At 62.4% G+C, this 11,916-nt stretch overlaps 1 protein-coding gene across 2 annotated transcripts; it reads right to left on the reverse strand.

Annotated features, from left to right (window-relative positions):
* Positions 1-1,097: 1,097 nt before the first annotated feature.
* IGSF8 (immunoglobulin superfamily member 8) lies at positions 1,098-8,148 on the reverse strand. Of its 2 annotated transcripts, XM_028090998.2 has the most exons (7): positions 7,917-8,148; positions 4,496-4,873; positions 3,350-3,811; positions 2,575-2,982; positions 1,943-2,356; positions 1,497-1,627; positions 1,098-1,358 (listed from the first exon to the last, which is right to left on the reverse strand). In XM_028090998.2, exons 1-6 carry the CDS (start codon positions 7,972-7,974, stop codon positions 1,512-1,514), a joined length of 1,836 nt encoding a protein of 611 aa, XP_027946799.1. In that variant the 5' UTR covers positions 7,975-8,148; the 3' UTR covers positions 1,098-1,358; positions 1,497-1,511. The 2 variants fall into 2 exon arrangements, with proteins under 2 accessions (XP_027946799.1, XP_027946798.1); XM_028090997.2 differs by having other exon boundaries at positions 1,098-1,627.
* Positions 8,149-11,916: the final 3,768 nt, after the last annotated feature.

The following is an 11,916-nucleotide window of genomic DNA, read 5'->3' on the forward strand; positions in this document are numbered from 1 at the left end:
AGCTGCCAGCATGGGTCCACCCAGAGAAACATCTCTGCCTCATGTCACAGGGCTACCTGGGTCACCATCAGTCAAAGATGGGGTCACTGAGCCCCGGCATCAGCTGTTCCCTCAAGAACAAATAGTGTGGGGCAGGGTCATTAGGCTTAATTCAGTGAAACAGGTGAGTCTGGACAGGAGGGGTGGCTGTTTGTATCCATGCCACCCAGTTACCGCTCAGGGCACCACTGTGTAGAGTGCAAGGAGTCGGGGGCCCCGGAGTGTGCTCCTGACACTGTCACTAATTAGCTCTATGACTCTGGGCAAGGTACACCACTTCTCTGGGCCTCAGTTTCCACTTCTGTAAAAAGAACACTTAGCACACTAGTAATGCTCAATAAATGTTTAAATAACTGAATTAAAAGAAGTCGACTGGGTGCCCCTTAAGGTGCAGAGCAACTAAGAATTCTCAGATCAGAGAATCTTGAGGCAAAGACAAATTCAGGGGACCCCTGGGGCACTGGAGGGGAGGGGAGTTAAGACCTGGGCGGGGGGGCGCATGCCGGCTGCGGGGGGCGGGGGGGACCTAGGCAGGGGCTCTGTGGACACACAGGCCCTCCCCGACTGCTGTCCTCGCTGCCACCCCGGGGGCTGTGCTCTGGGGCTCCTGCTCCCCTGCCGTCAGACAGAATAATGAAGATCAGGAGGTAAAAGGCTGAGGCCCCAGGGCCTGGAAGGGCTCAGGTCCAAGAGGAGGAGGACCAAGAAATGGGAAGGCAGAGTGGTATGGGCAACTAGAAAAGGCCTCCCCCAGAGGCCCCTGCCCTGCAGCGTGGGAGAGGGCTGGGAGAGGGGGCCGGGCTCAGTGAACTCACCCCCTCTCTGTGCTCCCCTCCCCGAGCAGAAGTCCCAGCAGGGATTGGGAAGGCACCGGCAGCTCGGGCAGCAGATGGGACCCAGGTGTCCCCTCCTGGGTGGGTGGCACGGCCCACAGAGGCCAGATGGTGTTTGTGGTGGGAAGGGAGAGCTGGGTCATGCAGAATAGCTTGTCAACCCCCCAACAGCCGCCCTGCCACACACCTCAGCCCCAGGGCAGGGAAGACACAGCTAGCCCTGGATTTTATAAAACAAGTTTATTCACGTTTTAGAAAAACTAATTCTAGGACAGGGAATGGCCTCCCTATGGGCTGGGCATGAGACCAAGAACAGAAGGCCAGAGGGAGGAGTCAGGAAGGAAGGAGTGGGGAGTGGGGGCCACGTCCCCCACTCTGGGTGGGGGAGGTCAAATAAATTAAAGGAAGGGGGACAGAGGAAGCGGTAGCCAGGCAACCAGAGGCAGTCTTGGAGCTGGGCTGACAGACAGTCAACACCTGCAAGAACTGGAGAGACAGTGTGGGTGCGCTGAGGACAGAGCCCCGATGCCTGCTCCTTCCCCAGCTGGGGTGGGGAGGGGCAGCTCACCTCAGGACTCCGGGGTCGGGGGGGGAGAAGACGAGGTTGGGGTTCTTCTCTCTCACCTGCGCAGCGAGGGATCACCGTTTTCGCAGCCTCTTCATGAAGCAGCAGGTGATGGTGCCAAGGACGGTGGCGCCGGTGACTAGGGCGACCCCGGCACCCACCAGCAGGGGCACAAACAGGGTGTCCAGGGCTGGGTGAGAGTGGACGGCTCGGTTCAGCCTGGGGGCCTCCGCCCTGCTCCTACTGCCACACCTGTTCCCCGCGCCTTCTCTACTGGGTTGTGGGCCCCACGTCCTCCACTCACAGACAGCCCTCCCCTGCCCCTCGGCCCTGACTCCAGTCAGCGGGGATGCTGGGGCCGGAAAGGGCTGAAAGTGGGTGTCCGAGACTCTTGGTATGGAGTGACGTGGAGGAGAAGGGGGAACAGGAGCAAGAGAAGCACGTGGAAAGGGCAGAAGAAGGGCCCGGGCTGAATGGTGGGGGGGGGGGTGGAGGGGTCACTCACCGTGCGTGTAGGGGTACACCGTGACGGGCCCCGAGCGGGCACTGCCTGCCTGGTACCAGCTGTAGTCGGCATGCTGCACCCAGGCGCTGGGGGCGCAGTGGTACACGCCTTCGTCCTCGGGCCCCAAGCCGTGCAGCCGCAGCCGATGGCTTCGGGGCCCCACCAGCTCCACGCTGACAGGGCCTCCTCCAGGCCGGACCCCCAGCTCCGCCACACCGTCCTGGCCCACACCGCCCACCAGCTGGGCAGGGCCAGAGCTCAGCTCCCCGTCCTTGGGCCGCTCCACCCACCAGCTGGCAGCCAGCCGCAGCCCTGGGGGGCCGCCCCGCACGGAGATGTTGCAGAGCAGGGAGGCCGTCTCCCCACGGTACACGGTGCCTCCCGCCAGCCATGCCACGGCCTCCAGCACCACGCCTGCAGAACAAGGACGTGGGGCCAGGGGGGCATGGGGTTAGGACCGCTGGCCAAGCAGCACCCCAGGGAGCTCAAGGGGCTCCCAGAATCCCGAAGAAGAGGAGCGGGAGAGAAGGGTGTGGTGGCAGCCGATGTGGAGGGAGAGAAGCCCAGAAGCAGAAGGAAAAGGTTCCGCAAGCCCCGACCCCGGGAGAGGCCCCAGCCACCGCCCCCCTCACCTTCCTCCCGCACGTGCACGGGGAGCGGCCGGGAGCGGGCACTGGCTGCTTCTCGAAGCCGAGCCCCAGACCCTCGGACGTAGGCCTTGGCAAGGCAGCGGTAGGTGCCCGCATCACCGGGCCTGGCAGCCCCCAGCCGGAGGCGGTAGGTTCTGGACGCCACCTTCTCCATGGCAATGTGCCGGCCCTCGTAGCCAGGGCCCAGGCTGCCCACACCCTCTGTGTCCAGCTGGGCTACCAGGCGGCCAGGCCCCGGCGCCCCCGCAGGGGCCATCTCCCAGCCCACGGAGTAGGCGGCATGGCGGCCCGGTGGGGGCAGGGCCCCTGACACGTTGCACAGCAGTTCCAAGGGTTCCCCCGGGCCGATCCGACGCTCCCCAGGCCCCACTGCCACTGCCAGCTGGCTGGCTGAAACACAGGACAGGGAAGGGGTGTCACGGAGGCGGGAGGGGGCACAGAGCATGACTCCCCCGCTGTAGTTCCCCCCCTCCCCCGCAGCAGCACCGCGAGCCGGTCCTCTGCCCCTCATGGGGTACGGCCATCCCCACCACCCAGGGCCTCTCACCTCTCAGCCATGGCCCTCCTCTCTCCACACCCAACTTCTGAGCAGAGAGAACCCGCCAGGGGAGGGAGGGAAGGGACGCTAACAGGACCCGCTCCCTCGGGAAGATGGGCTCCCTGGAGTCAGGCGGTGACCATCAGTGCCCCCTTCGGCCGTGGCCCCCCCCAAGATACCAGGGCTCCCAGCTCCCACCGTGGGGTGTGTGGCACTCACACAGTGTCTGCACGTCCACGTGGGCCAGGACCGCTCTCTTCTCCGCGATCTGGGCCCAGCTGCCATCGGGATCCTGAATCCACTCGGCCGCCGTGCAGTGGTAGGTGCCCGCGTCATCCGCCTGGGCGCCCCCCACCACCATGCGGTACCGTTCAGCTCCCTCCTTGCTCAGCCGCAGCTCCCCTGCAGCCAGCCGCTCGGCATAGGGAGCCCCGGCCTCCACAGCCAAGTCCGGCCGGAGCCCCACCACTTCCTGCAGAGTGGCTCGCCCCACTGGCGTCTCAGGCACCGCTCTCCCGAAGGACACCGCCAGGTGTGTGTGCTCCTGTGTGCTGGTCCGCGCCAGGCAGCCCAGGGCCAGCTCCTGCCCCTCGTGCACTGTCAGCCGGGGGGGCGACGTCGGGGCCTGGCGGCCTCGGGGTCCCGGGGGGGTAGCAGACACCTGCAGCGCATCTGGAAGAACTGGATAGAACAGCTGGAGTGAGGGAGGGCTGTGAGCTGGTGGCCCTCGTCACCCCTCCCTGTGTACAACCCGTTTCCCTAAATGGACCGCGGTTAGCTCCTACTGGGCAGAGCTCATCTTATGTTATCTCTTCTGTGACCCAGCGGTGCCGGGCACACACCAGGCACTCAATAAATGCTTGCTGAAGTTCACAGCCCAGCCCATCGCCTACTCACCCGTATGTTTGGAACTAACCCCTGTCAGGACCACAGAAAAGTGGCTCTGTCTGCCTTCTCAGAAGACAAAGAAACGAAAGAGAGCAAGAATGTCACATGGTCTCACTCCTCCTAACCCTACCTCTGCTTCGTCCCCCGCCACCCCCAGATCTGCATCCTGGAGTCTCTAGGAATGGAGGCCCTTCACCCGAGCGGGCTCCCCCCAGCAGGGAATGCAGGGGACTGGCTCTCCCTTTCCCAGGAGGTAGCCCCACAGAAGAGGAAGACCGATGGGCTGGAATGAAGAGACCTTGGTTAGAGTCCCCGACTGGCCCCTAACTTGTTGGGTGATTTTGTGCGAGCCACACAACCTCTCTGGACCTCAGCTTCCTCAGCCACAAAACCTGAGGGGCGGTTAGGCAGGTCCCTCCAGGCCCTGACTTTGGGCCTTTCGGGCGCACGGGCCTGCGCCCGCCCCAGGGCCAGTACCTCTGAGCTCCACCTTGCCGCTGTAGCTGCCCAGGTAGCGAGCGTCAGTGGAGGGCGTATAGCACTCGTAAATGCCCGCATCCTGGGCCTGGAGGCGGGCAATCTTGAGCACCACGGCATCCCCCTGTAGACGCTGCACCTGCACCTCACCAGCTGCCACGCGGGGCCCGAAGACGGCGTAAGAGAACCCGGTATCCCTGGTACTGACAATGCCCAGCGCAGCCTCGGGGGCCTCAGGCCTGTAGAAGAACCACTCGAAGTTCTGCTGGGCAGGGCCCTCGTAGTTGCTCACATTGCAGGAGATGGAGATGGCCGTGCCAGCCACGCGGTACAGGGGCCCCTCGGGGACCAGCACCTCCCGGGCAAAGCACTGGACTCCTGTAGGGAAGGACAGGAGAAGTTGGAGTTGCCTGGTCCCCACTCTATCCCCCGCTCCCAGCACCATTCTGGCTTCCTGCCCAATAAAGAGCAAACCCGGGGAAGGTGGGGACCCAGGTGGGGCCCTGCCCTGAGGACAGGGAAAGGATGCTGCTGGGAGGCGAGACACCTGGATCTCGAGTGGGTTCTAGAACCCGGCTTTGCCTCAGAACCCAGAAACATCCCATTTCTGGCGGGCCAGAAGTAAGGCACCTACTGGCAGAAAGAGGCCCATCTGCTCTCCCTCCTTGATTTCAGCTGTACCTCGATTCCCTCCCACATCTCCCCACTCCCATCGGGTCTGGGCCCGGTCAGGGGGGCCTTCCAGCTAAGGGATTCTGAGACCCCATGGCCCTCTCCTTTGTTTGAGGGGAGTTGGCAAACTCTTGCACAGAAGGGCTGGTTGGCTCAGCTGTGTCACCTGGACCAGGGGACTCCAGACAATAGAGCCAGTGGCCCGAGCAGGACAGGGCACAGACCCAGCCAGTTCTCACCACACAATGCCCTCCCCCCTCCAGCTGTGCCATGAGCTCACTGCTGCTCCCACCCCACAGGGCTGCAGAGGCAGCTGAGGCTTATGGGGCAAGAACCAGCCTCTGCCCTGGCCTCTGGGGGCAGAAGGCCCCCACCCCTCCCCCCAGGGCCTGCCCATCTTCTTGGCTGGCCCAGCTGAGGCACAGTGCCCCCCTCCCAACTCCCTAACAAAAGCCTTCATTTGCATATGGTGTGCGTTCACTTACATAAGGTTCCCTCTCTGTTGAGAGGTGCAAACCCCAGCTGTCCCTTCCCATCTTTCTCTCCTGAGAGAGGCCAAAATTCTCTTCTTCATCCTGCCCCAGCAGATACTCCTGAGTCCCTCAGAGGGCCCTGCTTCTTCCTTCTCTCCTTCCATCCTTCCATAGCCCCACTGGATAAGATCCCAGAACTCCAGGCCATAGGAAGGAGGGCTGGGTCAGCCCCCTGCCTCCATTGTACAGACGAGAGATGTAAGGCAAGAGAAGTGTAATGTCTTGACCAAGATCCTACTATCCTTAGATGGCCTCTGCAGGCCCCCGCAGAGGGACAAAGCCAGGGAGGAAGATGGGAAACTCCCAGGGGAGGCCCGAGGGGCCTGACCTCACCAACCAGAATGTCTGTCACTCCCAGGGGCATACCCAGAGCCTTTCTACAGAGGCTGGAGGAAAATACGAAGTCTGTGGTCAAACTCTGTCCTCCAGCCCCTCCAGACGTGCTCCCCTTGACCTTCCCACCTGAGCTGGGCTCTCAGCCCCTTCTTCCTGCGGCTGAGTCCAGGGAGGAGGGAGGCACCTGTGGTCGCTTGGTTAAAGCACATGCTGGGCCTCAGGAGGTTGGGCACCAGCCACATCCTCATTCACAGCTGCACTGACACATCTCTTCCTCTCCCAAGACAGTCTCCACTCTGACAGCGAGTGAGTGTGTGACTCAGGAGGGCCCTGCCCCAGGGCATTTCATAATCTAGGCGATGGTGGAGACAGATGAGCTGACACCTTTGGGCCTCCGGGCAGACTCTGCTCAGAAGGGCCCCCTCCCACCTTCCTGGCTCCAGAGCTGCTGATGCTTTGGGATCGCCATGGGAAAGTCGGCCAGTCAGGCCGCCCCAGGAAACCAGCTGCTAGGCAGCTCTCTCCCCAGCCAGAGAGGGGAGGTGGGGCAGAGACCTGCTTTGGAGTCAGACGGATCTGGGTTCAAATCCAAGCCCCAACGCTCACGAGATGGGCTCTCTGGAGCAAATCACTTCATCTTCCTCCTCTTCAGAATGAACCTAAGCGCCTGCACGCAGTGGGCACTCAGATCTCTGCGGGCTCTTCCATGTCTGCGCACCACACACCCCCATCTCCCCTGGGCTCTTCCGCTCCACGCTGCCCACTGGGGACAACCAGCCACGTGCTAGGCAACCGGGCCCCACAGCAACTTCCTCCTGCCTCCCACCCAGGGCCCCAAGGAGAGGCCTCGTTCTAGTTCCCCAGGGCCCGGGGACCTATGGAGCCAGGGGGAGGCTCTGCTTGGTGCTGCAGTGGAGCTCTGGTCTAGAAACAGGCCGCTGGGGCTACGTCAGCCTTTGCCTTGACTATGGCAGCTCCGAATCCGGCCCACTCTGCGCCCTTATTGCAAGGGCTTCCGTCTCCCAAACATCTGTACAGGCAGCCTCCCTGTCTCGAAGCCATACTCCTCCCCGGACCAGCCCCAAAGGGAACCCTCCAGTTCAGACCAGAAGCAACTGCGCTGCCAGGTGCTCTCTCATGCATCCATGCAGCGGTGGCCAGAACACCTCACCAGGAACACCCACCCCCACAGACCCAAGGTGCTTGGAGATCCCAGCATCGGTCTCCATGGAGCCTGGTTTCTCCTGAGGCAGGGAGCGGGGAATTAAGGGGGTGTGACGAGCAGTGAGAGGCTACAGAGCCCAGTGTGACCTGAGAGAGGGAAAGTGGGCAAAGGGAGACCCGGCCCAGGATGGAGATGGGGGTGACAGGGGGAACTGCCCCAAACCACAGATGATGAGGTCTGGGGGAAGGGGAACCATCTGGGGAGACTGAACTTCAAAGATCACGGGCAGAACCGGCCCCTGGGCCTCCAGCCAACTCCTGGCAATTATGAAGACGGGCCGGCACTGCCCACGCAGGGCGGGCACCCAGCGCTGGGCCTCATGCTCAGTGTGAGGCAGAGGGAGTCGCAGCATTTGGGCGCAGCGACCCCAGAACCGGAGTATGCCGGCTGAGAAGTGGGGCTGGCCCGGCGGCCTGCAGGTGGCACCTCGGTGGGTCCTCACTGGGCCCCAGCCAGGGGCCTAGAGCTGGGGACTGGCTCGGCGGGCAACCACTCAGGGCCGCTGGGCGCTGAGCCCAGGGAGGGAGGCTCGAGGCGCCCCTGACGGAGTAGCGGGTGCTAGGGGCTCCGAAACGCTGGGGAGGCGGGCAGGGCTGGGCGCCAGGTGGCAGGCACCTCCCGGCGGGGTGGGGGGCCGGGGCGGGGGCCGGCTTACCCAGCATTAGCAGCAGCAGCGGCGGCGGCAGCCGCGGCGAGGGACCGAGGGCGCCCATCCTGCGCGGCCGGCTTTGGGGAGGCTACGGGGGTCGGCGCGGGCTCTGGGTGGACCGGGACTGGGGGGGCGCATGCCCGGGAAGAGGGCACGAAGCGGAGCCGCGAGGTGTGGGTGCACGGAGCCGAGGCGAGCGGCGCGGGAGCTTCCAAGTCCCCCCCCTTCCCCCTCCTCTTCCTACCGCTTTCCCTCCTTCCGCGGCGACTCGGCCGACCGTTCGCGCCCCGCCCCAAGCCCCGCCCCGGCCCCGCCTGACCCTGGCCTCGCCCTGGCGTCCCGGCTCAGCTCCGCCCCGATCTCGGTCCCAGCCCCGCCCACCCCCCACCCCCCCCCACCCCCGCCCCGGACGCCGGACCCACCCCGACCTCTGTTATGTCTCCGCCCCGCTCCCCGACCCCGGACCCTCTCAGACCCCGGGCCCCGGGCCCCGGATCCCGGATCCGATCTGACCCCTGCCCCGGGCCCCGACCCGCCCCGACCCCGGACCTGCCCGGACTCCAGACCCCGGCCCTGCTCCGCCCACCTCGGTCCGGGCTCCGCCCCTACCCCGGCCGACACAAAGGGGCGGCACCCGGGCTCCCCCAAACCCCTACCCAGTCCCCCACCCCCACCCTGCACCTGCCGGCCTTTCTCTCTCAGAGTTGGGTGCAGGGGCCTCGGGGTCGGTCAGGTGACCGGCCACGCACTTAGGATCCAGTCGTTTGCCCCGGGCCGCTAGGCCTCGCCGCAAGCCCCGCTCGAGTGGGGATGGGCGGGACCCAGGAGTTCCGGAATGCGGAGGGCCTGGGCCGAAGGGCGCCGCTGGGCCTCGCAAGGTCCCGGGAGACCGGTTTGCCACCCCCTCCGGCAGAACCAGAGGGAGTGGGTTAGGGGAGGGCGCCGTCTGGGCGCCGTCACTTCTTGGTTGGGAATCCCGTCAAGTTGGCTAACTCCCTTCAGCCTGCTTTCTTGTCAGCACCTTTAGGTGGGATGACATCCACCCCGAAGGGCTTTTGTGAGATAATGCACATGAGGTTCTTGGCACGGGATAACACGTAATAGGAGGTAGGGAATTACGGGGTTTTGCTTGTGTTTTTGAATGATTCTTTGAACTGCTTCCTGAGACGTTCTGTTTCCCGTGAGGAGAGGCGGACGTCCCTGGCACTGGGCAGAGTGGGGCCTGCCCTGGAGGTGGGAGGATGGGAGAGCTCTGTCTCCCCTCGCCCCGAGAAGGTGGGGAGTGGGGAGGTGCCCAGTGGGGAGGAAGGGTGGGCCCAGATAGGAGAAGGGACAGCCGGGTCTGCAAAGCTGTCTGCCAAAGGGGCGTCCCTGGGAAGCCACCCCAGAGCCCATCTAGCGCCTTCACCCTCCAACCCCCTACCCGCCCCAGGCTCCTACTCTCCCCCTCGCACTCCTTCCCTGCCTCCTTTTGCAGAGGAGGAAACTGAGGCTCCAAGAGGAAAAGTGGCAGAGGCCAGACCAGATCTTCCTTGGAGGCAGCCAGTGCCTGGCTCAGAGGAGGTGCTCATTTGAAGCCACATTCAGAGACCAGAGAAACTCTGAAGCAGAAACGGCGCCCTCCACGGCGCCCTCCCCTAACCCACTCCCTCTGGTTCTGCTGGAGGGGGTGGCAAACCGGTCTCCCGGGACCTTGCGAGGTCCAGCGGCGCCCTTCAGCCCAGGCCCTCCGCTTCAGAGTTTTGGCAAAGGACAGCCCTCCCAGTACTTCCAGGGCTGGCCCAGGAACAGGGCGGCAAGATGCCTTCCTCCCACTTGGACATATTCACAGCCTGATTTCTCCAGATCCATTTCCCCTAAATCTATCCACAGGTCAGACTGAGCTATGTGAAAGCGGAAAGGCCTAGGGCAGCTTTGGAGGAAAACTACTCTCCCCTTTATTTGGGAGTGGAGTGGACTTACTGCTTCCTGATGCTTGAGAGATGGGAGATGTTGCCATTCATCATCACCCCAATAGATGCCTACATAGTAAGGTCCTTTTGGATGTTATTTCTAGTCTTTACAGCATATTTTACCAGATGGTGTCATTTAACAGATGAGAAACTGAAGGTTCAGAGACGTTAAGCATTTTCTCCAAGGCCACACAGCTTTTAAGTGGCCAATGTCTGATGAGCTCAGGCCCGTCTGTCCCCAGAGCCCCAAATCTTCCCACAGCCCACTGTCTCTCTTCCCAAGCTTCTTCACCCTATACACTTGGTCATTCAACAAACACTGATTAGTACTGGACACTGGAGATGCTGTGGTAAGCATGGCCGGCATGGTACCCTGTCTTCAGGGAACACACAGTCCTTCCCCGGGGGGCCTTACCATATGCAAGTAATAAGCAACCTCCCAGTATGAGCATTATGAGAGGGGACACTGAGGTTGCTGAGAACACCCTTCGGCTCGGGGCTGGGCGGGAGCTGGGGCAGGTAGGTGTTGAGGGCTGGGCTGGTGTTTCCGGTGGGGCTGAGGTCCTGGGAGAACCAGATTCTTCCACACGCCCCTCCCCAGACTGGGAGTTCTGAGTTCTGGAGGCTGCCAGCAGGGGGAGCCTGCAGCCCAGGCCTGAGTCCAGCTCAGAAGCTTACGTAACTGGGACCGCTGCGGGGAGGAGAGCAAAGCCCAGGCACCAGGCGCGTCACACAAGGGACAGACGCATGTACCCACCATAACACAGAGGAACCCCATACAGAGAGACGTCACTCACACGTCCCGACAGAGAGACGCGCGCACGCGCGCGCGCACACACACACACACACACACACACACACACACACACTGCAGAGGAGGGCCATAGCCTGCAGACTGGACAGTGCTCCTGTCCCCTCCCCAGCTGGCCCATAAAAAGCCATACAGGCGTGCCCGGCACCGTGGCTGATGCTTGTGGAGGGGTGAGCTGAGAAAGAAGGAAGCAGCCTGAGACAGGAGGGAGGGACCTGGGATGGCAGAGAGACACAGGTGCGGGGGTCCAGCCGTGGCCATGGGGGGCTGTCATCACTGTGCCATCACTGGCTGCCCAGTCACCCGCTAGGTACCCCCAGGGGTAGGCATACATCAGACAGCAGGACTCTGTTTCACGGGCTTATGTAATTCCCCTTCAAGAGGACAGATGCACAAGACATCGAGGTGGCCGTGAGGTGTCCTGAGTGTCGCTAAAGATCATTAAGACCTATGCTCTGCCTTAAAGCAACTCCCACTCTGACGGAGGCGTCACACATTACGGTCACAACCACGGAGACGTGGTTCTCTGAGAGGCACATTCAAAGACAGGACCGTTAATGTGTTCTGACCTATGTCGGGTGCGTATTTTCATCTCACTTAAACCCTGGCCAGAACCTGGTGCGGTTAGTGCTGTTATTATCCCCGTGAAGAAACAGGTGTATGGAAGCTTCGGAGCATGTCCAAGATGAATGGATCGGCTCCTGTCCAAACTTGGATTTGAACGTAGGATTGTCTCGGTGTGGAGGGGCCTGTGCTCCTGCCCCTGGTACATGGCTTCTTGGAGACAGGTATGGACCCAGCTGTGGACACAGGCGGTGCCTTGAAGACAGTGACACACGCATCGAAGACACAGACACACATACGCACCAGACATCAGCCACACGGAAACGCGAGATGCACACGCAGAGTACTCAGCACTCGCTCTCTTAAATGTGTATAAATCCCAGCTCATGCAGCTAAGCGTCACACAGAAGAATGTCCTATGATCTGCACGTGTTTGTAAGGCCCTGACCCATACCGTCTGATGAGCCATATTTTCCCACCGTCCCGAAAGGGGAAATTCTCTGCCAATTTGCTGAGAGTTTCAGGCAAAGAGATAAGGCAGAGGTAGAGCCAAAAACCTACCTTCACCTCAGCTCACGTGGAAACAGAGACATCCACCCAAGGACCCAGGCGCATACTCAAGAACCACAGAGCCGTCTCCTGCACCCACGCACAGACACACTGGACTCTCTCCCTCCTT

The sequence above is a fragment of the Eumetopias jubatus genome, unplaced genomic scaffold, assembly GCF_037043125.1.
Source record: "Eumetopias jubatus isolate StellerSeaLion01/CBP00866 unplaced genomic scaffold, mEumJub1_p1.0 scaffold_12, whole genome shotgun sequence".
NCBI classification, from domain to species: domain Eukaryota; kingdom Metazoa; phylum Chordata; class Mammalia; order Carnivora; family Otariidae; genus Eumetopias; species Eumetopias jubatus.

Bases quoted from the DNA above. Each gene is read 5' to 3' on its own strand.
- IGSF8 (XM_028090998.2), bottom strand. From the start codon at position 7,974: ATGGGCGCCCTCGGTCCCTCGCCGCGGCTGCCGCCGCCGCTGCTGCTG. The intron at 2,983-3,349 runs GTGAGTGCCACA...CCTGTGTTTCAG, and splicing joins CGTGGACGTGCAGACACTGT to CCAGCCAGCTGGCAGTGGCA. The intron at 1,628-1,942 runs GTGAGTGACCCC...ACTCTCACCCAG, and splicing joins GGTGTACCCCTACACGCACG to CCCTGGACACCCTGTTTGTG.